The sequence below is a fragment of the Lonchura striata genome, chromosome 10 (assembly GCF_050655825.1).
Source record: "Lonchura striata isolate lonStrDom1 chromosome 10, ASM5065582v1, whole genome shotgun sequence".
NCBI classification, from domain to species: Eukaryota; Metazoa; Chordata; class Aves; order Passeriformes; family Estrildidae; genus Lonchura; species Lonchura striata.
Window position 1 is genome coordinate 14,850,106 of NC_140712.1, and position 25,908 is coordinate 14,876,013.

The following is a 25,908-nucleotide window of genomic DNA, read 5'->3' on the forward strand; positions in this document are numbered from 1 at the left end:
GCTATGTGTAATAATATTTCATCCTTAAGTTCTGAAAGTTAAAAAAAAAACCTAGGCTGAAAAATGGGGAAATGTTTCTAGAGGGGAGGCTGAGGCCAAGAATATTTAGCATATCTCACAGGCTGTTTTTACCTTGTCTTAAATTAGAGGTGTGAAATCAAGCAAGTTAATGGTAACTAGTGTATATTTAGCTGACTTTCAGCGAGTGTTGCAGGTATAATTTAAGAGTTCCTACAATGATTGAGTTTGATGTATATTATCATGACATTTCTGTCACAGATAAAATAAAGTTGAACTGGAAATAGATTTAAAATTGGTATTTTTAAGGCAGTTTTGTCTCCCCATAATATTTACTATTATAATTATGGATTTTAGATCACCATTTTTTTCTTAAGCTTCATATATGTGACAGCAGCTGAGAAACCTTTTCTTCTGAGGTTGAGAAAACTTCTATTTCACTCTTTTCCTTAAAAAACACTTATAAATCTCTTTTGTTATACTGGGACAGTTTACTGTTTTTCATTTAAGTACTTTGTTTTTAAACAGAAAAAGAACTAAAGGCTGTAGAATTTTCAAATGATTGTAAATAATTCACCACATTCCGTGAAGTCATGTGACATGAGAAGCTTTTAGAATTTATAGCCACAATTGCAGCACATGGAAAATTTGCAAATGCAAATGAAGTAATTAGAAAGCTGTTAAAATTTCCAGAGCATTTAACAAGGAACAGAATGGTCTTCAACACTTGCCCTTTCAGTTTAAGCTATTTGTAGTTACAGTGGACTTTACAACTTTCCCACCACAATTTGTCCTTCAGTTTCTAAGAATGGCCTCTGGTTGTTTGGTTTTTTTTTTTTTTTGTTTTTTTTTTTTTTAATTGCTCACTGCTGTGTGTGAATTGTGTGAGAAGTTTAATCATAACTTTAAATATTTCTTACAGATGCCTTCCAGGATGTCAGATTTGTCAGCAACTTGTCAGGTAAAAGTTCTTTGTAATTACAATATTTATGAATACTTTCTCATTAAGCGCTTTCATAATAGGGTTTTCAAAAGTTTTGCTCAATATTATGAGTGACAAGTTGGTGAAAGGTTAGATATAAAATAAATATAGCTAATGTTTAAAGAACTGTCTGCAATAAGTAGGTCATGGAGTTATAAATGTTATATAAATTACTTGGCTTCAAAGAAGCAATTTCTCCTGGCCTCCAGCTTGCTGCCTTAGTTAGCTTCAGTATTTTGCATAATAATATGTATTGTATTCGACTATTGCTGTAAATATTTATGACAACAAGGCTTGCTCTGGAAAAGATGTTTTTGTAATATCTAGAATCTTTGCTTTCTAAATCTATTCTGTTTCTGTTATGGATAAAGGCAGTTCTTTTCTCTTCCAATGGTAGTATTTACCAAAGCATTCTCGCTGCTCTGGGTGCAGGTGCTGCTGTGGCCGCTTGGTCAGACAACATGCTTGTTTCACTGCCAGTCTGGCTATGAAATACTCCGATGTGAAGCTGGGTGAAAACTGCAATCAGGAAACAGAAGAATGGTCAGTGGAAAAACACACAGAACAGACCTCTACTGATGCTTATGGTGTCATCAACTTTCAAGGTGGCTCTCATTCTTACAGGGCTAAGGCATGTATGATGTTTTGTTGTTTCTTTTTTTCTTACTCTCACCATGTTGGTGCTGATTACTTCATTCAAATTCTGAAATTGAAAGCTGAAAATATTAGCACCTCTACTGTGACAAGCCAGTGCCCTCTTCTGTTCTAGCATTTTTGTTGTGATTCGAATTATTTCTAATTTCTATTTGTAGAAGATTTTAAATTATGGTAGAAATAATTTAAAGCTTATGCAGTTACAGGCTACAGGGGGTGCTTGTACAGTGTGACTTCTGTGGTCAAACCAAAGTGCTTGAGTGAGGGAGCTGTGTTCTTTATGCTGCTGGCAGAAGCCCTAAGGCCAGTCCAGTATTCCAGGTCAGATCATCTCTGTGAGAGAAGGGCCCTTGGCACAGTTCTTTCATGTTCTTAATAGCAGTGTGTGGGTTCCTTTGTACTTAGTGTAGCTTAAAATTGCTGAACCCTTTTCTGGGAGCACAGAAGCACCAGGCTGCCCACTTGTTTCTGCTTCCTTCTTCAGAGTGCAAGTGGGGTTGTTCAAACCTGTTTAATGGAGTAGTGTTGTTTTGTTATTTAGAACTGTATTCAGAAAGGGTTCAATTTCTGCCTACTGTCCCCTCTATTCAGTAGCTCATTCTGAAGGTGTGGCAGCATTGTAGCTGATCAACCATCTACCTAATCTTATGCTGTTAAACATAGAGTGTTGAAAAGCTGCCAGTTTTGAAGTTTTCTGTTGAAAAATGTAGGTTTCCTTCCCACCAGGAACAGGGAAGGAAAACCAAGCAATTGTAAAACTCTTTGCAGGGGACACAACACCAAATGACAGAGCTTTTACAGATACTTCTGAATTTCATCTAATTTAGAGATCATTGAGTGCTTTCATAGAGTCATTTTCTAGCTCGCTATGCCAGTAGGATGGAATACCATGATCTTTCTGTAGTTTCCTTTCCAAAACTTGCTTTCAGAACTGTCGTATCTGGGCTATAGAGGATATAAAGGAAGCTTGTTCATTTATTGCATCTGCTGTGTTTTGAGAAAGTGAATTACAGTTTCCATAGCTGGGAGTAGGATAATATATCCTGAAATACATCCTAGTTCTTCTTTTGACACATTTGAACCTTTTAACTCTGTTCTTGTGCCTGCAGTATGTGCGACTGTCATATGACACTAAGCCTGAAGCTATTCTGCAACTTATGCTCAAAGAATGGCAGATGGAGTTGCCAAAGCTTGTTATATCTGTCCATGGGGGCATGCAGAAATTTGAACTTCACCCACGCATCAAACAATTGCTTGGCAAAGGTCTTATCAAAGCTGCAGTGACCACAGGAGCCTGGATTATAACTGGAGGAGTGAACACAGGTAAGGAGCTAGCAAAGAATGTGCACAATTAACTGGATTGCAATTTTACAAGAGCCAAAAGATTTAATGTATGGATGCATTGCTGCATCCTAAAACAAAGACATTTGAATGAGTTGGGTCAAATGAAATTAAAATAATGCATTTTGAACATATGTATTTGAAAGCGAGCTACTGTTTTGTATTGAAAAGAGAAATAACATATAATGGGGTTGGATTTTGGGCTTTGTTTTGTTTGGGTGGTTGTTTTCTGGGTTTTGTTTTTGAAACAAGGAAGAGCGTAATGTGATTAAAAAGAAGTACAGTAATGTGCTGGAAAGTCTTTAGTTCTTGCTAGCCAATATTTATTTTGTTGAATGATTTTGTTTCTTCCTAGTAGATGTAGCACAGTGCCTTTTCTTTGGTTGTGTGTAAGTTTCCAGCTCCTTAAAGGCCTGGCTATCTAAATAAAACAGTTAAAGACCTAAATAAATGTTTGTATTCTTAGTAATATGTAGCATTCAATGCACTGGAATCTTTTTTATGTGTGAACAGGTGTTGCAAAACATGTTGGTGATGCTCTAAGAGAACACGCTTCCAGATCATCTCGAAAGATTTGCACTATTGGGATTGCTCCATGGGGAGTGATTGAAAACAGAAACGACCTTGTTGGAAGAGATGTAAGGATGAATTACCTAACTGAAATAATGATTTACCTCATTTACTTTTGACACATCTGCTCAAGCATGTTTTCCCCTTGCTTTGCATCATTGGAATACTTGCTTTACTGTGAAGATACACTCACATCTGTGACTTATGCAAGATCATTACTGTAAACAAGTTGCAAAATGCAAATGTGCTACAGGAGGAGCTTGTTCTGACGTACAATCCTTTTTCCTCCCTCACTGATGCCATTGAATCAAATAACAAAAATGCTGAAGTATTACAGAGAATTGACATTTAGAAAGGATTATAAGTTGAAAAATTTCAATGTGGAGTCTTCAGTGCTGCTGTTTACCAGAGAAAACGCAATTTTTCCCCAAAGACACCTTTTCAAAGGATCTTTGTTACCCTTCAGAACAGCATCCTTTAGTGATACAATTATCTTCTTCCCTGTACAAAGTTCAGAGCTGCAGCTGTTGGTGTATCCTGATCCAACGCATGCTTATATGTGTCAGTGCTTCTTGTTGAGCCACCAGTTCTTGTGTCTAGTTAAATTTCACAGAAACAAGTGTGAATCATTGCAAGTAAAAGACATTGTTGTGTGCTTGCATTTAGGTGGTTGCTCCATATCAGACCTTGTTAAATCCATTAAGTAAATTAAACGTCCTAAATAACCTCCATTCCCATTTCATTCTGGTGGATGATGGAACAGTTGGGAAGTATGGAGCAGAAGTTAAACTGCGAAGAGAACTGGAAAAAACTATTAATTTGCAACGGATCCATGCAAGTAAGTATTTCTGGTGCCTGAGGGCTGTTACTATGGGTTCATGAGAAAGGTGTTTGCACCAAACATCTGAGTGACAAAATAAAGTAAATAAAACCTTTTGTTTATACTTCAAGTCTAAAATTGCAAATTTAAGCAGCTGCTCTGGACCCTAGTTATTGCTGGTAGATTTATGATATCTCTAGGACTCAGAGGAATCCTTTACGAATAAAGTTGTCTATTTACTTTGTAAGAACAAATCTAAATCACTTCAGGTCTTGGTCTGTTGTCACCACGTCCTGATTGGTGTGATTAATTAATGGTTTTGGCACGGATCACTGGCAGTTTCACAGTTTGCAGTATGGTGTTTTTCCAGTTGTGGAGCAACACATGTATTTTGACCCTTACAGGAATGTTCTTGCAATATTTCTAATCAGTGGAGAGTTCCTATGTACCTATGTTCAAACTGTGTATGTGCTGTCACGTTTGGAAACTACTGGGGGAAGTTAAAAGAGGAGATTCAAAAAGAAAAATTCTTCAGTTTTCTGCGCTAGTTCTTCAATGTTTCCTTGAGGAATCTTTTCTGTTTTGTAGACTGTATCCTGTTGTATTGACCAGCTTGGCAGTGTCCCAGCCCAGAATGTAAAGTGCTTGAAACTGTGCTTTACCAACAGTTAATGTCTGGCAGACAGTTTTTAATGTTGATTTTAATGTTGATTCAATAGAAAGAACAAACCTGATTTTTTTAATTATGTAAAACTGGCCTTAGCATTCAATATACACTTACAGCATTGTCTAGATTTTATCTTTGTTTGCCATTTTCCAGGAATTGGCCAAGGTGTGCCTGTGGTGGCACTTGTGTTTGAAGGTGGCCCCAATGTCATCCTCACAGTTCTAGACTTCCTTCAGGAGAGCCCTCCGGTGCCTGTGGTGGTGTGTGAAGGAACTGGCAGAGCTGCAGACATCCTGGCCTATGTTCACAAGCAAACAGAGGAGGGGGGGTAAGTGCCAGCAGTGCCAGACTGTGGCAGAGCCACTGAATGGGTCAGGTTGGAAGGGGCCACAGTGGGTCATCCCGGAGCACATGGCACAGGTTGTGTCCAGACAGTTCTTGTCATACACAGATAAATGACAAGATGTACAGATGTGTGGCATCCATGTATGTCTGTCACCCACAGATGAGCTTTGAGACCATTTCTTCATGAATCTATACAAAAGCTTTTTCTGTTTAGTGCAGAAGACACTTGCCTGTTTTAAGTGTACCTTCAAATAATAAAAGGGATGTGCTTGGGCTCCACAGGATTTGGTGATTGTCAGTTGTCCCTGTTGCAGGGGCTGCCTCTGAGCCTTGGGAGGCAGGGATTTAATGTAGCTGTAAACCAAACAGTTTTGTCTGGGCTAAGATTACAAATGTGTCTTACTCAGAGGAGAGACTGCTTATTATTTTGTGTCAAAACCTTCTGGTTGAGAATATCTCAGAACTCCGTATGGGAAGGAAAGGGAGAGAGAGTTGAGTTGCTTTTAGGAGGCAGTAGTATTGAATTGTAGGTTAAGTAACATGTAGTTCTTTCTAAAGGTTACCCAAGGTTTTGCCACAGCAACAGTAAGAAGCTTATAGATAGCAGGACTTTGAATGGACATGTTGAAACTAATTAAATGCATTGTTGTTATTACTGTTCATCTAAAACAATTGTTTTCCTGTTTGTTTGTTTCAATCTCAGGAATGTTCCTGAGGGTGCTGAGCCTGAAATCATTTCAACCATCAAAAAGACATTTAACTTTGGTCAAAGTGAAGCAGTTCATTTGTTTCAGACACTGCTGGAATGCATGAAAAAAAAAGAACTTGTAAGTAGATCTTGCCATAATATTTTCTATGCAACATGCATGTATTTATGGAAATACATGTTTTTTTTTTCTTTTTTCTTGGATCTTTTAGTTATGACTACTAATAAGGGTATAGTATCACTGCATGCTTAAAGCAAAACTACTTCATAGAGGTTATGTGTAGCCCGAGTTCAGGGACTGGTGTCTCATTTGGACATCTCATTTTGCTCTTCTGAGATACAAAATTGCCTTATTCAGCTAACCATGTTTGCTGGCAGGTTAATCTCATCATCTTTAATGGGCTGGAGAGGTAAACAGGATACTGTGTTACAGAGAACAGTGAATTGTAATCATAGGAGGAAAAGAAGTTAAAATGAATTGAAAATTCCCACTTAGGACAAAACAGAATGCACACTAAAAGTTTGAATTGAGCAGACAGGCTTCCGGTTGCATTGACGACGAGGTGTCTTTTATGTCAGGAATTGAAAAAGATTTAAAAGCCAATAACCTTTGCCTGAAAATAACTTTTATATATGTTTTCCCCGTTTTGCCATTTTGGACAGATTACGGTTTTTCATATTGGATCAGATGAACATCAGGACATTGATGTTGCAATACTTACAGCATTGTTAAAAGGTGAGACTTAATTTTTTAAGAATGTTTGGAACCTATTATTGATTAGTGTTTATATGATGAATTATTTATAAAATACCAACAGGAATTGTAAGTTTTTAAACAAATAGGTATTTGTGTTCTCATTGTATAATGCTATAACATGACATAAATGATGACCTATACAGCATAATTCTGTGGTGGATTGCTTAATTTGGCCCTTTCAGGAAGCAAGAATATTTATTATCCTGTATTACAATTAATTTTTCATTTTCTTCATTGTGTTTGCTTCTTAAGGCACGAATGCATCCGCATTTGACCAGCTTGTTCTTACACTTGCGTGGGACAGGGTTGACATAGCCAAAAATCATGTTTTTGTTTATGGGCAACAATGGCTGGTATGTATGTAATGGTCTGGGTTAAGCAGAATGATAATTCCCAATAGAGAGAAGCACAATTTACTGTAAAGGATGAATCTTGACTTTTGTAGGGAGAGACTTTGGAATATTGACACATTTATTTTGAGACAGTAATTTGGGTGTATGGCATAACCTTAAAGCTGTTCTGTTATTATGTATTTGAAAATGGTCGAAAAATTTTAGAAATGTGCTAACTGTTCTGAATAACTAGCAGAGAAAACACATTACAAAGGTGAAAGCTGAATTCATGTTAGTCAGATGCTCTTTCTTTGTTACAGTTGCATGACCCTAGAAAGTTCTTTAGAAGCATCTGGTAAAATGCACTGTTGGCAGCACTGCAGTGTCTTTTGAGGGAGGGACAAAATGTCTGGTTTTTGTAGTTTGAAAATCAGTTTAAGAACTACCTGGTGGCTCTTGCCTTTTCTGCCTAGTAGTATAAAAATAAAACATTACCTTATTGCGTGTGTAAGGCTTGTTGATTGCCATGGTGGTTCTGACATCTTTGAAACAAACTGTGCTTTAGATATTTTAAATCTTTTTTTGTGTTATCCAACAGCAACTTATGAGAACACCTCAATTAGTTAAACCAAATGTCTCCTTAGTCCCACTGTCTCAGTAGGCAGGACCTACAGAGCAGTTCAAGTCTTCAGGGTATTCTGCCATCCTGTAACTGTGTGAAGCTCAGGGGATATTCTGAACAGAGGGAGACATCTTTATAGACATGTAAGGTTTTTCCAGCCCTCTAAATGAAGGAGGTTGATACAGTATCTAAGTTCACTTTTTTGCTGGCTCTCTCTAGGCTCCACCTTTTTGCTTATTTGTTGTAGGTTGGCTCTCTGGAACAGGCTATGCTGGATGCCCTTGTGATGGACAGAGTTGCATTTGTCAAACTTCTGATTGAAAATGGAGTAAGCATGCACAAATTTCTTACAATTCCCAGGCTGGAAGAACTTTATAACACAGTAAGTAAATGATTGCTTTTTCAGCTGCTTTTAGAACAGTTTTTTAGTTGCTCAGCCTGTTGTGTCCTAGCTGGTGTGCAGCAGTCTGGGGGTTGTGGGGTGTTGGTAGGGAAGGCTCCTGGGCGTGAGGTTGGAGTTGGGAAGTGGATGCTGTTGGCTGCTGTGCACAGCCCCACCAGTACCAAAATTGTGTGTCAGTAGGGTGTTCATCTGTGTGTGATGGTGGGGTTTGAGACTAAAGGGAAAATTGCAGCTCTGTGGACACACAAAGTGTGCAAAGCACAGTGGAAAAGAGAATGAGAGAAAGTCACATGGGTGAAGCTTGTGCCCAGAATCTGAGATCTATAGGGCTTCATAGGACGGATTCTGTCTGTAGCAGTTAACATCATAGTAGTTTTAGGAAGAATTTAATTTGTCAACCTGTATGGTTATAATTATTACTTAGAAAAATTTTGTTGCTGTAGGTGTTGATCTTAGAATTCCAAGGTGATTTTGATAACAGTATCCAAAGACAGAACAAAGAACCTTCCACCAAAAATTAGCTGATGTGAGTAGTACACAAATATGGCTTAGGTTTGTGTTAACAGTCTCAGTATCTGCTTTTGACAAAAAAAGAAAAAAGAATTAATTCTTTAGCTAATAAAGCCGTGTAGAGAAGCCTTCTTGAGAAGTTTATTTATTGTATTTATTTATATTTTAATATATTTTTATATTCTAAATTAGTTTTTAAAATTAACCTTTTATGGTGCTGCTGTTGCATGCTAACTTCTCATTCCAAGTTTTCCTTCTCTTCTGTTGTAAAGAAACAAGGCCCAACTAACCCAACACTCTTTCATCTTGTTCGGGACGTCAAACAGGTATGCTGTCCAAGTAAAAATCTGTCAAACTAGCAGTTGTTTTTTTGTTAATTTCTTGTATTTGACTATCAGTTTGATCCGCAATTAATTAATTTAATTTTATTTTAAGTATTAAGCTACCTCTGTAGACATTTTGGTAGCTTTCAATATTTCTGTTGTATGCTTGGTGCCCTGTTGCATAAAAGATGTTTAAACTGTTATAATTAAACTGTTGTATTTCATTTTTCTTTTGATTGTTTTCCTTCTTGGGGGCATTGGAAGCTGATGCTTCCAGCATGGAGAAATTTTGGTTGTTAAAACAATGGACAAAAACCCTCTGGTGCCTCCCCCACCAATGGAATGAGTATCTGTTCTGTTAGGAGAGTTCATGTAGACCTGGTTATTCTTTAAAATTAATAACTTGAGTAATGTAGATGCTATTTGGGTTTTGTGTTGGAGGGTTTTTTATTGTGAAAGCTTTTTTTTTTAAATTGTCATTTAGAGTTGTGATAAAACATGTAGAAACACTCTAATACCTTTTGTATTCCTAGGGAAATCTTCCTCCAGGATATAAAATCAACCTGATTGATGTGGGCCTGGTTATTGAATATCTGATGGGAGGAACCTACAGATGCACCTATACAAGGAAACGCTTCAGAGCAATATACAACAGTCTCAGCGGGAACAATCGGGTACGTGCACTTGGGTAACAGCCCCTTTGTTCTCAGCTGGAAAAACCCAAACCTTTGTGTTTTGTACAATGATGGAATCCATGTTGGTTTGTTGTTCTTGTCAATGGACTGGTTATTTTAAATGCAGTAGTAAGGACTATGAGGACAGCTGAGAGCTGTCCTGGGATTGAGGGCCAACAACAGGTTTTGTTCTCCTCAACCTTATTCTAGCATATCCTAATTCCTTCTCTGTGGTTCCCTCTTTTCTTACTCATAGGGGAAGAAAGGACACTACACATGCAGATTCACCAGGGCTTGGGATGCAGATATTTTAGCTTCTTGTGCAAGCTACACTAACCAACAAGTGCAACTGCCCATTTAGTGACTTCTTAAAAACAACGGAAACAAACAGTTTGTTAAATATCCAGTGAGAATTCTGGTTTTGCTGTTTGAGTTCATTCATGTTTCAGTAACCAAACCCTTTTTCCTTGTTGCAGAGATCTGGGCGAAATCCTTCAAGTACCACTCCTCAGATGTGTAAAAGCCATGAGTCTTTTGGTAACAGGGCAGACAAGAAAGAAAAAATGCGCCATAATCATTTCATCAAAACAGCGCAGCCGTACAAACCAAAGGTGAGGCTGCGAGGGGAACGTGATGAGGTTTATTTCAGGTAGCTGAGTGTGAGTAGCAGCAATTGCATTGACTTTGGTAAAGCTGGAATTTTAACCTTGCTTTTGTACTCGTTTCTAAACTGCAGCTTTTTAATAGGATTCTGTAAAGAGTGTTTCTATTTCTGTATACTAGTCTTGTGGATAGGCTTTAATATGTTAGGGACCAAAAAGTTTCTTTGACAGAGTTCTGGTAATGAAGGTAGGACTCACATGGCTTGGTAGATGGAGCAAGATTTGGCCATGTGTTACTACTATAAGCAGTTTCCATTATTTTTTTTTTATTTGTATGTATATATATTAGTTACAGCTGTTCTTTGATCTATAATTCAAATTAATTCAGTCTCAGAGTTATTAAAATGAATTGTACACAACTGAAGTTTTTGAAAAAAATTTTCTGCCGCTTTTCAAATCCTCAAAATTTTTCTTTTTATAATTATTTATAACCTGGTATTGGATCACTCAGCATTTTATTTAAATTTACATAATGACCAAATACAGCGACTTAAAATGTGACTTTGCGATTTTATCTTACAGATTGACACTGGTGCAGAAGAGGGAAGAAAGAAAAGAACCAAAGATGAAATAGTTGATATAGATGATCCTGAAACGAGACGTTTTGCTTATCCTCTGAACGAGCTGTTGCTGTGGGCAGTGCTGATGAAGAGGCAGAAGATGGCCCTTTTCTTCTGGCAGCACGGCGAGGAGTCCATGGCCAAAGCTTTGGTGGCTTGCAAAGTCTATCGGTCCATGGCGTATGAGGCGAAACAAAGTGACCTTGTTGATGATACTTCAGAAGAACTGAAACAGTATTCCAAGTAAATTACATTCCTATTGTTCAAAATATTTTCTTGACCTCTGCAATAAACGTAGTGGGCTACTATGAACAAAACACAAATTGTGTTAGCACGCTTGGAAACAATTATGTTTTGCAAAAAGGTTTAAGTGGAACTCTAGTAGAAGCTTTATATTAGATATTGCTCTTTCTTGAGGTCTGTTAAAAGTCATAATTTATAGTCAAATTAAAAGGAGACTCGGTGTGCCATTTTCTTCTGTGTAATTTCTGTGTGTTTTTCATAGCTGTTTTAGCATGCATACGTTTTTAACACAGATTAAGTGTTAAGTCACAGATTGGTGCATTGTGGTTATAAATTACAGTGTATCTGTACAGAAGGGGCAAATAATAGTCACTTCAAGTTATGCAAGCTGGGAATTTGTGCAGCAAAATCCTTGCTAAACTCATGGCCATTTCTATAGATACTATATTTTGTTTTGTTTTTTCTTCATTTTAGTGAGTTTGGTCAGCTGGCAGTTGAGCTGTTAGAGCAGTCCTTCCGACAAGATGAAACTATGGCCATGAAATTACTGACTTATGAACTTAAAAACTGGAGCAACTCCACTTGTCTGAAGCTGGCAGTGTCATCCAGGCTCCGTCCATTTGTAGCTCACACTTGCACACAGATGTTGTTATCAGATATGTGGATGGGAAGGCTGAACATGAGGAAGAATTCATGGTACAAAGTAAGCACTGTTGCAGTTCATTAATGTAAAAAGGGTCAATGGAGTTTATGTTTAAAGGGAATCAAAGTGTGTGTTTTAATGCTGTTAATGTAAAGCTTTCACAACTATAGCTTTTATTAATAAATCCTGAAAACCAGTCTCCTGTAACATAATCAAAACTGGAATATTTGTTGTAAACGCTTCTTTTGACACTCTATTATCTTTTCAAATAAGGTACAGAAATATAGGAGGCCAAAACCAGGCAAGTAGCCTTTAATCAGAGGCTTAAAGAGATCATGTGAATACTAATCCACTACTAAAAACATAGTAGTAACAATCCTTAACAGATGGAAAACCTGTTGCAAGACTGTAGTTTCGTGCATTTTGGCTTTTTACAGGTAGCACATAAAACTTGATGTAAAAAAGCTTTGTGGATATCCTATTTTGGAGGAACTGAGCAAAAGCAGGGCACAGAATGAAACAAGGGTAGGCAAATTTGGGACAGGTTTTCCAGTGGTGCCCTTTGTGTGATATAGATCAGTTATGATCTAGACAGAGATAATTGATGTAGATCAGTTGAACCAAAATGGGAGTTGCCTATTTCTGTGAGAAATTAGGTATCAAAACCTAATTGTTGCTAGAAATAAAATGAAATAAAACTTTCCTACAAAATACCTACAAGCATCATTTAACTTGTGACCTACTAAAATCCTCTTTGATAACTGATTAACTGTTTGCTTGCTTACTTTGTAGTAGATTAATGACAGTAAATAGCTTTCACTTACTCTCTTCATCTATACCTTAGCTCATTTTTTTACCATAAGTTGAAGAAAAAAGAACCCAAACAAAACATACACCACTCCCACCCTCCCCCCACAAACCACAACCTCGTATATGCTTTTAAAATACACTAACAATACACAGTTCCAAAGCTTCTGGGAGCAGACTAAATAGCAGAATGTGAACAGAACATCTCTACGTGCTTGGAGCACATTCTTTCTAGTAGCTTTGAATTTTGGAATTTGTTGGTTTTTCCCATTTCCTATGTCTTGGAGTCAAGAAACAGTCTGTATATGTGATCCTAAGCTCTTAAGTGTATATACAAGTAATAACAACTAATTATTTTCCCCCTCAATAGCAAGCAATTGAAATTTAGATAATATCTTTTCAAAGTCTATTCTGTGTGTTGGTGTATTCTGATGCTTTGATGTAGTTGTGAACTATTTACACTTAGTCTTCATCTTTTCCAGGTGATACTGAGTATTCTACTCCCTCCGGCTATACTGCTGTTGGAATATAAGACCAAGGCTGAAATGTCACATATTCCTCAGTCTCAAGATGCACATCAAATGGCAATGGATGACAGTGAGAACAACTTCCAGACTGCAGCAGATGAAATACCTATGGTAATGTGGGGCAGAGGGAGATGTTAAAAACAATATTCCTCACGTAAATAATTTCATTTTTAAGTTAAAGAAGTGAAATTTAGTGCCAGAAAGCATATACTTTTGCGGGGGAAGTTAACAGTTTTTTTTATTTTAGGAGGTTTTTAAAGAAGTGAGGATCTTGGACAGTCCTTTTGAAAAGCATGACATGGAGACTCCAGCAAAACCTAAAAGACTCCCAATTACACAGAAGTTTTATGCGTTTTATCATGCTCCAATTGTGAAGTTTTGGTTTAATACGGTGAGGTTTTTTTCTGTGTAGTGTGTATTTTATTTGGAAATGTAGGACAGATTTTTGGGGTATGTTCCCAACATGTATCTCTGATTGAATCAAAGTTAAGCACTATCCAAAAAGCAGACAGAAAACCCCTTGCCTTTCTGAGCTGGAAATGAGAAATACTTCATTTCATAAAACTACATAAGCACATGCTGTGCCCTGTGGTTTGGGTTTTTTTTCAGTCTGTTCTAAGTAATTCTCTTCATCAGTTGCTAGTAGGGGTTCTATAAGCATGTATTAATCTCAAGTGCATGCACAGCTTCATTTCAATCACTATAATAGAAATACCAGAATTTTGTACTAAAGAAAAATAGCTGTAATAAGAGCAAAGCTTTACTAACAAAAAATAGATTATTACAGCTGTCTATTTAAAATGGTAAATGTAGTCTTGTAATCCTACTTGAAGCTTTTATTGTATACCACATCAAAAGATTCCATGTATGTCTTTAAAGGAACCTTCAGTAATTGTATGTATATGTTTTATTTGTTTTTTTAGTTGGCATACTTAGGATTCCTCATGCTCTACACATTTGTGGTTCTTGTAAAAATGGAAGAATTACCATCTGTTCAGGAGTGGATTGTTATTGCTTACATTTTCACATCAGCAATTGAGAAAATTCGTGAGGTATGCCTGTAACAATCTGGGATTTTAGCCTTTTTTTTTGTCAGTTAAAACAGTATGCATTAAACGATTATTCTGTAAACAAGAAAAGTGAAGACACTTCAAGCATCAGAGTACATTATTGAATATCTTCATCTTAAAGCTTGGTATAGGTTGCTGGATGGAGGCCTTGTAAAATGTGTATTTATTTGTCAGGCAGGCTGTGCCACTGTGCTACGACCAAGATATCAAAAAACAAAAGCTTTAGTGACACAGAAGAGCCATCATAACTACAGTGTTCCTGGAGTTCTTTAATAATTTTTAAATGGGAAAGATGAAGTTGGTCTCTTAACCTGGTACATGAGGCTCAACTGAAGGGCAGATAGGATTATTTTTTGTCAAAGTAACTGCCTCAAAAGAAATAAAAACATCACCAAAACCCACTAATTCCAAAATGCCTTAATGGATTGTTTAGACAATCCTCCTTTCCTTGTTGTGAAGCTGACACAGTTAAAACTGGTTTTGATTGCTCAGCATTTAAAGATTCTTCATTTTAATCGCTATTATATTTTTACAAGTATAAAAATGCTAGTGATTCACATATATTACTGTTGGTCCCTGTGCAATAAATATGAGCTGTTTTGACCTTAATGTCTTTTACAGATTTTTATGTCAGAGGCTGGGAAGATTAATCAGAAGATCAAAGTGTGGTTCAGTGATTACTTCAATATCAGTGACACAGTTGCCATTGTCACTTTCTTCATCGGATTTGCATTAAGATTTGGAGCCAAGGGGAATTTTGGAGAAAACACTTACAGGGAGAATTATGTCTTTGTTGCTGGAAGAATAACATACTGTCTCAATATAATTTTTTGGTATGTGCGATTACTGGATTTTCTAGCTGTAAATCAACAGGCTGGCCCTTATGTTATGATGATTGGGAAAATGGTAAGTACTATGTTTGTTACTGATTTTTTTTTTCCCCCAACTGCATCCTTTTACAACTTCTCTCAATAGTTTTATTTAGTTAGAAGTTTTTTATCCTGCTGTAAAAGGAAAGTTGGTGTACCAAAATAGCTAGCTGGAATATAACTTAAAGGATTTCAAAAGAAGCACTGATTAGAAGGCTTCCTTTATGGAACTATTTCTGTTACATAAATGTAAAAAAATGGCAGAACTTCCTTCTCTGGCCTATTTTGTTCTCAGATGTCAGAGACCTAAATGAATTTGATGAAGCCTTTGTCTTGATTCAGCTTTCCATTTAGGTCTGAAATTTATAGCCTTTTTGTGTTCTTTAGTCAAAACTTTTAACTTGTTTAGTGTCCTGAAGCACCTTTGTGGTTTTGTGCTATGGAAACAAAATCTATGGGAATAGATTATGCTTCTTGTCATCTCACACAAAAAATACTAAAATTGTTTAAACTTAAAATTAAATAACCTATCTCTACTATCAGTAGCTATTCTAAATGTTAAAAAACATTTTAAGGCGTGATAGCTGTATGTATGAATATGGAAGAGGCTTTTGTGTTTCTTCCCTCTATAAAATGGTTCTTAGAAAATTTAACCTTGTCATTCCTTAAAAAAAAGGGCATAAAGTTGCTCATTTCTCACTTTGATTTCTTTCAAGAGGCATAGGTTCTGTGTTCCTGCCCTTGGAAAACTACCTCTATTTTGTGCAGCTATTGAGTACCTTTAGGAAGGAATATTTCTCTTTGTCAGCTGCTCTTTGTGTACCTAATTGTATTCAAGTTGAAAGGGAAATACGCTCAGTTGCCTTTGGCCAAGGGTACTAAATACATTCTAAGAAAGGACAGGGAAAATTTGGGGTTTTTTATAGGGCTTGTTATTTAACAGAATTTGCTGAGTGAAATATTTGTGTCCTGGACTCTTTTCCTTGTATAATACATAGAATTTCTCAAGTGTACACTGTCACTGTAGAAGTTTTTAGAGTTGTGAGATCACATTTATGACCTTGTGAGTTAACTGACTTTTTTGTGTTAATAGGTGGCCAACATGTTTTACATTGTGGTGATTATGGCGCTTGTACTACTTAGTTTTGGTGTTCCCAGGAAGGCAATACTTTATCCTGATGAGGCACCCTCTTGGACTCTTGCTAGAGATATTGTGTTTCATCCATACTGGATGATTTTTGGTGAAGTCTATGCCTATGAAATTGATGGTAAGATACTGCTAGTATATAGCAAGTAAAGAGAAAACTTACTCTGATAAGGTCTTACCAAAATCTTATGAAATTCCAATTTTATGGAAGTCCCAGTACTATTGGCATTGATCCCTTTTGTGGGTTGCAGCTGTAAAACAATGGGACCTGATTCTTCATTTTCTTTTCTAAAACTTGTTTGGCTTAGAATGGAAACTACATAATTACAATTTCTCTCATGGCTATTCCTAGCAAGATTTGGGAATTCTGCCCCACAGCTATCATGACAAAATTTTGGCCGTGGTGATGTACTATGCTTTTTTTTAAAAGCCAAAAATATGATTACAGCACAGTATCAGCCAGAAACATTGTCTCTGGTATTTTTCTACCATGTTCCTAAATGCATGGAGAGTATTTGAAACTGCAGAACCAGTGCATCATAGGTGGTTGTTGCAAACTGTAAGTGACTTTTTTTTTCGGGGGGGGGGGGGGGGGGGGTGTTTAAATTGTGTCTGTACCTGCTGGGAGTTCTAAAAGATGTACATGTCCTCTCTGTATCTCTTTTTTCCCCACCACAGTTTGTGCAAATAATTCTGATGAAAAGGTTGCTCATCTCTGTGGCCCAGGAACATGGTTGACCCCGTTTCTTCAAGCTGTCTACCTCTTTGTACAGTACATAATCATGGTTAATCTCCTGATTGCATTTTTCAAGTAAGTATGTAGGTATAAGGTAGTTTTTGCTAATAATTGGACAAGTGTTTATTCATTGCAATAAGATGACAAGATAAGAACTGATGCCAGATCAAAGCAATCCCATTTTCTGGAAGTTTTTTCAGGTTCTAAGGCAGTTCTAAGGTCTTTATTTCTTCCTCACTGCAAGGCCATGACTAAGTTAGAGAAGTGTGTGATGTGACTGGTTCACATCACATCTGTGAGGTCAGGGAATCAAAAGTTCAAGGAAAACTACTCTTTGTCAGAAAACAAGCAAACCAAAATTATTTCTTTGTCTTTATTGACTGTTGTTCCTAAATTCATTTAATGTTTTTCAGTTGGTTGGGTTCAGTTGTAGTAAGTTCTCTGCAAGTATTTGATTTATGGGCATAAACAGCTCACGAACACTGAAGAAGGCAAACTGCAAGATTAATGTGGTGTGATATAAAATTCTGGGTTTAGTTAGAAACAATTAAATTTTATGTTCAGCAAACTTGAAATTTGATCTCAGTGTAATTTATTTCTGAGTAAAAATACTGATAGGAGATAGTTACCTGATAGGAGAATTTCTTTAGCCCTCTCCTTGCTCTGGATCATGGTGTTCTCTTGAATGCGTTTCCAACTTCCACAAAAATAATTTTGTAGCAGAAAACAAATCTATGCTTCGTCTCTTACTTAACTGGCTTCAGAATTCAAGATTGTTATCAAAGTGCTAAAAACCAAACAATCTAACAACAACTAAAAAACACCAACAACTCCCCACCACCCCAAAAAACACCTTGATGTGTTAATATTGTTCTGTTCCCTTTCAGCAACGTGTATTTACAAGTCAAGGCAATTTCCAACATCGTGTGGAAGTATCAGCGCTATCATTTCATTATGGCCTACCATGAAAAACCTGTTCTGCCTCCACCACTGATCATTCTTAGCCACATGGCTTCCCTCTTCTGCTGTATATGTAAAAGAAGAAAGACAGACAAGACTTCAGATGGGCCAAGTATGAAGTTATCAAAAAAAATTGCAGTAATGTTTTTGATATGGTTGAAGCAAACTGTCAGACAAGCGCCATGTTCTTGGTTATAATGTGTATTGTGAAGAAAGTCAAAGTGGGTCCTACTTTTATGTGTTTTCAATATTCATAATTCTTTTGAAAATCACCATGCTTTTCTCAAGAGTTTAATGGCAGCCCCTAGAAAACCTCCAGTAAAATAACCTATCACACAAATGAATATATTAAATTTATTGTTATTGCTAATGGAGAGGATTTTTTTTTCTTTCTGTAAGACTTCTTTGAAACTTTAAACAAAATCAAATCCAGCTAAGAAATCTAGCTTCTGCCTCAAAGGAATTAAAGAGTAGGATTGCAAGGAATGATAATATTGTGTGCAGATCCTCTCAGAATTACTATTTTAATTTTATTGTCCGTCTTATTAAACTTTTTTTTTTGCAATGAGAAAGGAAGGGTCTTGAGTGGCCCTCTGATAGGATTTTTTGTTTGTTTTTGTTTTTATTGTAGTGTTTTATTGTTAACATTCTTTATAGACTTATGACTATTAGTTTTCAGCACCTGTACCACTTCACTACATGTGTCATCTTAAATGTTGATCTCTCTTTAGAACTCTTCCTGACAGAAGAAGATCAGAAGAAACTTCATGATTTTGAAGAGCTGTGTGTTGAGATGTACTTCAATGAAAAGGATGATAAATTTCATTCTGGAAGTGAGGAGAGGATTCGAGTCACATTCGAACGGTAGAATATTTACAATTAAAATTTCTGAATAGAAAATTAGAACTTTTACAGGTTATTTAAAATGTACTTTAAAGGGGGAGAAATGCAGCTCGAGAACATGAAGTATTTATGCAAATTTTATATGGTATCTTTCCATTACTGTGTGGAAACTGATAATGTGATTGATGCTTCTTGATCTATAGGAGCACTCAGTAAACTGAGTTAATCATATTATTTAGTTTCCCATTATGTTTTAAGAAGCTGATAGATTTCAGAAGTATGTACAAATGTTGCATTACAAAACAGTCCAATGCTATTGTATTACTGTGACATTTCAAATTTGTTTTTCCCCCTGATTAAATGGACAGAAAGGTTATAATCTAGGGTTTTTTGCATATTGAGAAAAATACCTTTCATATCTACTTCATAATTTGATTTTTCTTAGGGTGGAGCAAATGTGCATTCAGATAAAGGAAGTTGGTGATCGTGTCAACTACATTAAAAGGTCATTACAGTCTTTAGATTCACAGATTGGCCACCTCCAGGATCTGTCTGCTCTAACTGTGGATACTCTGAAAACACTGACTGCGCAGAAAGCTTCAGAAGCCAGCAAGGTTCATAATGAAATCACCCGGGAGTTGAGCATTTCAAAACATTTGGCACAAAATCTCATTGAAGATGGCTCTCTCAGATCATCTGTGTGGAAAAAGCACAGCATTGGAAATGTCTTTGGTTCTTTTCCACAAGGAGGCCTTGAGAGTAACAGCCCTTTGCTCTGTAACATTTCTCTCCGTGATGACAAAGAAGTCCAGCATAGGACAATTGGTCAGGAGTTGGCTCTGGTTCCTCGAAGAGAAGAAAAAAACTTCCAAGAGGCAGGTTCCTCAGGCAGTGCCTTATTTTCAAATGCTGTTTCCCCTCCAGAACTTCGCCAACGAATACATGCTGCAGAGATCTCAAAATCCACTAGTAAAAGTAAAAAATTAGGCAACTCATCCAACAGCATGCCACATGTAACATCCTCAACAACAAAGTTTTTTGTTAGCACTCCATCTCGACCCAGTTGCAAAAGTCAGCTGGATTCTTCAGCAAAGCACGAAGAGACTGTTTTCTCTAAGGCTACAGAAGGAGATAATAATGTAGAATTTGGTGCATTTGTGGGTAAGTATAACAAAGTAGATTCTGAATGTCCTGAAGTCATTATTAGCTGCTCTTATCCTCTTGCTTCTGGCTCTGCTTGCCTTGCTTTCACCCAACCTTGTGTTGAAAATGGAGGATACGTTAATTGTGGTTTTATTCATGATGAGAGTGACACTAATGATAACTACAGCTGCAGAGTTGACAAATGTGCTCACCAGTCCCCTCTCAAGTTAGTGAAGAACAAGCCCCAAACGAAGTTCTCTTTGTCAACGGGCAACTTGATGTCAACACTCAACTGTGGCGGCTCGCATGGAAAATTGAGTGTTAAAGATGAACTTTCCAAAAGTCAGCATGTCCATGCAATGGAACTGCAAACCCGAGATTTATGTTCTAACATCCTTATGGGACTACTTCATAAACTGTGGACCAAATCTAAGCCACAAGGTTTGACTTATCAAGAATTGTATGGTATTTTGGGTGTATTCCGGTTGCAGGTGACTTTATTCTACCATTTTGCTCTGCTTTTTTTGCATTTAACATCTCTAATTTCCCTTTGTTGCTTGAATGTTTTTTTAACTGAAATGATAATTTCTCCATAATTCTGTCACATAGACAATATTTTTCTGAAAAACATTATGCAGTTGTTGAGTATAGCAGTTTTGGGCAATTAGCAACTGTACAACTTGGTATGGGCACTGTAGACAAACCTTTTGTGGCTCATTATAAAGCTCCTACTTTCTGATTGCATAAATCAAAAATATTGTCTATTTCTTGACGTAATTACAGAACACTACTCAGGCTGATGGAGTCCTGGACAAATATCTTCATGGTATCTGTGTCAAGCTGAGGGTTCCTCCTATACTATATCTCTAAACACTGTTACAGCTGGGATCTTCCACTGTTGCCTAGGCTAACTTGTGTTGGGGCTCTCATTTTGGAAGCTTCCAAAGTCCTTTAATTCAATACAACATTTTGCCTCCCCTCAAATTCTGCTTAACAGTAAAAAGGTGGATGGTTTTGGTTAGTTACCTACGTATTTGAATGATAAAACAGTGGCAGATTCATTGCAAAACACAGGTGTGGGTTTACTAACTGATCCCAGTAAAGTCGATAATGCTTTAAGTATGCTTCGTGTTTAGTAGAAGATTGTAATCTGGAATTGTCGGGTTGCCTGCAGAGGTGTTGTCTTGCTATAGTTGTTTAGGGATATCTCAGTGTTTTCCAGAGATTTGCTGAGGTTGTATAAATTTAAATCTCTAGAGAAGAGTTTATCCTTACTGCTGTGAAACTTGGAGTTCTAAGAAGTTACCTATGTTAGCTATTAATGTATAAGTGCCTCATGGTTGAAAAAAGAAAGCAAGGCTAAAGAAAAATTATGGACAGTGATTGTACAACTCTTATCTAATCTTTAAATGTACTTCACCACTAATAACTTTGAATACTAACTATACTTATTTACTGAAGCCAGATTTTTTTTGTATATGGTTCTCTGACATCTCTAGCATTTAGAACATACCCTTCATTCTTACTGTCCACAGTTTACACCACTTGTGATTCCATGCAGGTTTCAATTGTGAAGCCAAGTAGGTTTTCATTCATTATAAAGCCACATGATTGGGAACATTCTGGAAAGTATTTCTGGCAACTGGGAGGATGAAGGGTATATTGTAAAAGCTACCTCCAGGAAACTGTCTACTTTCCCTTCATTTGTCAAGCATACATAAAAGTACTGTAGTCCAGGCCTTGTTCCTTTCCTGTGAGGAGCATACACTTGAGTAAAAATTTAAAATATTAGATTTACTTTTTGAATCGTGGTGCTCCACACCTCAGTGCGGGAAAGACAATAGTTTGATATTGTTACACTGATCTTCACTTTAGCATGTTTGTGATGTCTTTCCTAGTGCAAACAGGCACACAGACCCTTAGGAGGTTTGTAACCCTTTGCTATGGTGATGCAGACTATTGGCATGGTCAGAGCATTGGAGGTTGCCTTTGATTTTGAATACTCTTTTTGAATTCACTGTGTCAAAGGTCACAGAGACAGCATGGACCTACAGCGGTTCAAAGAGGCAGCCAGCAAAATGAGGGAAAGAAGTGCTGATATTGAGGTGAGCATGAAGGCCTTTGTCAAATATGTTAATGGGGATCATTTTCTTTTAAACTCTAACCTCACAGTTTGGAAAAAGTCTAAGACCAAATATAATAAACAAACATACACATTCATTGTAGACTGCAATTTGCATTTGTTTCATAATTAAAAAATCCGGTGAAAACTCACGTAACCTTAACTGCCATCAAGTCCTGTTGCTTCATAATAAGATACTAATGAAATAAACAAGCTCTGAGGTTATGAAAGCTAAGATGACTACAACTGTGAATCGAGATAAAATTAAGTATCCCATAATCAGTGTTAAACTAAATATTTTACACTTATAAATTTCATGATCAGCCTTTAGGAAGACGAGGGTAATTTGCATTATAATTTATAGAGCAAGATGACAGTATATATCATTTTCAAAAGTGACAAAATTTGTTCATTATGCTTCCAAGAAGAAAAAGCTTTTTAATAAACTTGTCATAAAGTAAAATGAATAATTTCAATTTCCTTAAAGAAATTTCCTTAGAGAATAATAAAAATTAGTAAAATTAAAAAGTGATTAATCATAAACCTGCGTTCCAAATATTATAATGTGTGTATATGCGAGTGTATGTATTTATGTATATGAATACTAGTTTTTTCCATGTAGCTGTTGAATTAGCACATTCAAATTACTGTTTGCAGTTATCATGCATTCAGGGGTGAATACACCTCAGAATTGCATTATGACCATTTGCAATGCTTCTGTTCTGCTGAGTTGCATGTTCTGAAACTTTTGATGAGTATAATGTGTGACCAAAAATATTTTTGTATGTGTTTTTGACACAGTTTTTTTGGTGTTATTGTCAGCAATTTACTTTGTTTCTTTGATAGGAGCAGCAGGAAGACTTCAAAAAAGCTATATTGGAGGGTATAGAGACAACCAGACTTCAAGTAAGTAAAGAAAGTTTTCATTTATTAGGAATGTTATTTTCAAAAGTTACTAAAAGTATTCTTTTCAGTAAAGACCTGGGTCTCTATTCTTATCTCATTATCTGTAAACTGGCTGTCTCCTTGACCTAGGTCTAAAACATTCTAGTGTTTAGGGATGTAAAGAAATAGGTTTTTATGCACACAGCCACACATCAGATAGACATTTTGGACACACACACAGGCCTGGGTATGTTTATGTGTCTGGGGTGTATTCTGTAAGAGGGAAGGGTGAAAAAGGGTGTTAACTGTAACAATTTTAGGAATCAAAAGCAGGTCACAATGAATTTTTGCATTTTATTCAGGTAACCACTGGAGTTAATAAGTAAGCCCTATTCCACTCTACACATAGTCCTAGTTTGAGATGAAACCACCTTTCTCCTTTTTTACAAAAGAAATATTTTGTTGTCAAAAGTTGACCAGCTCAGTACATATTCCAACAATGTGTAATTGCTTTGAAGGAGTATGTCCATATGGAAATTGCTGTCATAACCAACCCATAGATTTTTACATGACAGGAGTTTACTACATTTTATTGCTATTTTAAGTGGATGCAAATTGAAATTTAGTTTCTGCCAGACCCACATTCTTATATAAAAACTGATAGCCAACAAAGGCATGAAACAGATGAGCTGAACATGGTGCTTGTGGGATCCAGTGTAATCCTCTTGTAACAGTCCCTTGCAAGGAACTCTTGGTGTGGGTCAGGAGTCTTAATGTTTGCATGAAAATGATACAGCTGGTGGCTACTGTGAGAAGAGCATTTTAATTGTGCATGCACAATTAAGTTAATGTACTCAACCTGTACATTTCAATGCAGTGAGGTATTTGAAGTACATCCAGAAATTTTGAAGAGTCCTGGCCAGTCCTAAAATGAAAACTGGGCAGATTGTGTTCCAAGAGTAGTAGTTGAAAGCAATAATGGTAATGATAACTGATGGTAAATGTAATTTTTTTTTTTTTTGTAGGCTCTTCAAACTGACAGTGATCTACAACAATCCAGTTCTTGTGGTGGGTTCACTGACCCTCTGACAGCCCACTCAGGGCAGCGTGAGTCTGGGCTCTGTTCAGGTGCCCTAATGTTGTCTCTAACTTGCCTTGCTAGTTGGTATCCTAAGAAGATGAAAAGGAAACACAAATGGTTAAATAATCTTGGATTATTTTCATGTTTTGTAGTACTTGAATCTTGTGGTTCTTTTAGCCATGCCAGGTCAGTTTTGTTACATTGGATTTGCCACAGACAGCCAGAGTTGTAAAAAGTGAAGTGATCTGGTTAGGACTGCAAACTTCTTTTAAAGTTGTGGGTCAGGCTTGTTTCATGAGAGCTATGTTAAGCTGTCTGTTTGTTCACTATTAGGAAACAGGTGACAGTGACAGCTGCCATTCTTTGTCCAGTTACAAATCTCCTTCATTTGTAGTGTACAGCAAGAGCAGAAGAGCATCGAGTGAAGACATGCAGCCAGTCGACTCTAAAGCAGCCTTGCTGACGGTTTGTATCAACCTTTTGTGACATTCTTGAGCAGAAGTAGAAGCTGAACAAATAAAGGAGAATAAACAGATAAAGAGTAATACTGATTTGTGGACTTGCTTGTTCTAGGAGGCAACAGGAGACCCGTTTTCACTAAGGGAAGAAGTTGTGTATGTTCTCACTATGAAAATCTGTGCTGTTTTCTGTTTGTAGAAATAAAATCAAAATTCTTTAAGGAAAATAATGACTTTTATAATCCATAAACAGTAGTGAATATAGACCCTTATTTATTCTTTTAATTGTAGTTACCATTTCTCAGTGGTATTTGAGACTCTCCATTCAACTGCAGTTCAGTACAGCCTGGTTTATTTCCAATAAACAGACTGTACTCCAAGAGCTTAAAGCACGTTACCACCCCACCTCCAACTGAATAAACTGTGCTTTCCTTACAAAACTGAAGCCCTCTTTGTTTTCCATCTCCTTTGTTTTAAAGGATTGGCTACAAGGCAGACCTTCAAATAGCAGTCAAATGTAAGTAAGCTTTCTATTAATGGAGCAAGCTTATTGCTCTGTATTTTGATCGGTTTTTCTTTTTGGTTGCCTTTGGCTATAGTTGTATTAGTTGCATTTAATGAGGAAAAAAACCCCAAAAACATGAAGTTTGATTTTTTTTTTTCTTCTAATAAATAAGTAAATGTATTCACTAGAATCATGGAATTGTCATAGAATGGTTTGGGTTGAAAGGCTCCAGCCTGTCTCTGGAGCAGAGGGGTTCCAGCCCTCTGAGTATCTTTGTGGCCTCCTGGGTTCTCTCCAGCAGGTCCTTCTTACCTTGGGGGCCCAGAGATGGCCACAGTGCTCCAGCTGGGGTCTCTTGCAGAATCACCCCTCAGCCTGTGGTCACTCCTCCTGGGACGCAGCCAGGACTGGGGTGGGTGCTCATGGTGGGTCAGGTTGAGCTCTCACCGTGCTTTTACAGTTCTGTTTAGATTAATGGTGTCACACGTTGGAGGGCAAAACATGAAAATGTGTTGGCACATAGTGGTAAAGGTCTTTGCCCAGCCTTTCAAACTGTAACCACCTCTGAAATTATGCAGACATTGCTCTTGTTAGCAATTACCCCTGAGCTAACTGTTAAAGCCATTACCTTATTTATCTGATAACAGAAGGCTAAGCTGTTGTGAACAAGTTTTAATTAAAGCACCTCTGTGGGAACGAGCTCTTGTGATGCAAACTTTACATAATGTTGTGCATGACTTGGAGGTATTTAAAGCGTAGCTCTAAAAACATGAGATTACTTAACAGCTTTCCATTAGTATTTTGTAATTAAGAAACCTGTACTGCCCTTGAAAAATAGGATAACAGGATAAAAGTGGTACTGTGAGGTTAACAAGGTGACCTAGGATGATGTGTCAAAATCAGGGAATAACAGTAAGTTTTGA

The 25,908-nt window shown here is 36.9% G+C and overlaps 1 protein-coding gene across 8 annotated transcripts in view; it reads left to right on the plus strand.

Annotated features, from left to right (window-relative positions):
• The window catches only part of LOC110474258 (transient receptor potential cation channel subfamily M member 7), a 52,299-nt gene that overhangs the window by 20,825 nt on the left and 5,566 nt on the right, over nucleotides 1–25,908 (plus strand). For 3 of the 8 annotated variants that reach the window (XM_085588784.1, XM_085588780.1, XM_085588781.1), the window contains exons 3-31: nucleotides 941–979; nucleotides 1,433–1,631; nucleotides 2,764–2,977; nucleotides 3,509–3,633; nucleotides 4,232–4,403; nucleotides 5,206–5,380; nucleotides 6,101–6,224; nucleotides 6,767–6,839; nucleotides 7,113–7,213; nucleotides 8,062–8,196; nucleotides 9,000–9,053; nucleotides 9,584–9,724; nucleotides 10,201–10,335; nucleotides 10,909–11,189; nucleotides 11,664–11,892; nucleotides 13,122–13,277; nucleotides 13,414–13,557; nucleotides 14,090–14,218; nucleotides 14,858–15,142; nucleotides 16,199–16,373; nucleotides 16,931–17,063; nucleotides 17,876–18,060; nucleotides 18,680–18,812; nucleotides 19,237–20,375; nucleotides 21,963–22,039; nucleotides 22,903–22,962; nucleotides 23,967–24,069; nucleotides 24,417–24,487; nucleotides 24,960–24,997. In XM_085588784.1, coding sequence (XP_085444910.1) covers nucleotides 941–979; nucleotides 1,433–1,631; nucleotides 2,764–2,977; nucleotides 3,509–3,633; nucleotides 4,232–4,403; nucleotides 5,206–5,380; nucleotides 6,101–6,224; nucleotides 6,767–6,839; nucleotides 7,113–7,213; nucleotides 8,062–8,196; nucleotides 9,000–9,053; nucleotides 9,584–9,724; nucleotides 10,201–10,335; nucleotides 10,909–11,189; nucleotides 11,664–11,892; nucleotides 13,122–13,277; nucleotides 13,414–13,557; nucleotides 14,090–14,218; nucleotides 14,858–15,142; nucleotides 16,199–16,373; nucleotides 16,931–17,063; nucleotides 17,876–18,060; nucleotides 18,680–18,812; nucleotides 19,237–20,375; nucleotides 21,963–22,039; nucleotides 22,903–22,962; nucleotides 23,967–24,069; nucleotides 24,417–24,487; nucleotides 24,960–24,997 — 5,025 coding nt within the window. The remainder of the gene's footprint in view (nucleotides 1–940; nucleotides 980–1,432; nucleotides 1,632–2,763; nucleotides 2,978–3,508; nucleotides 3,634–4,231; nucleotides 4,404–5,205; nucleotides 5,381–6,100; nucleotides 6,225–6,766; nucleotides 6,840–7,112; nucleotides 7,214–8,061; nucleotides 8,197–8,999; nucleotides 9,054–9,583; nucleotides 9,725–10,200; nucleotides 10,336–10,908; nucleotides 11,190–11,663; nucleotides 11,893–13,121; nucleotides 13,278–13,413; nucleotides 13,558–14,089; nucleotides 14,219–14,857; nucleotides 15,143–16,198; nucleotides 16,374–16,930; nucleotides 17,064–17,875; nucleotides 18,061–18,679; nucleotides 18,813–19,236; nucleotides 20,376–21,962; nucleotides 22,040–22,902; nucleotides 22,963–23,966; nucleotides 24,070–24,416; nucleotides 24,488–24,959; nucleotides 24,998–25,908) is intronic. The other 5 variants (XM_085588782.1, XM_085588785.1, XM_085588786.1 and 2 more) reach the window with 5 other exon arrangements.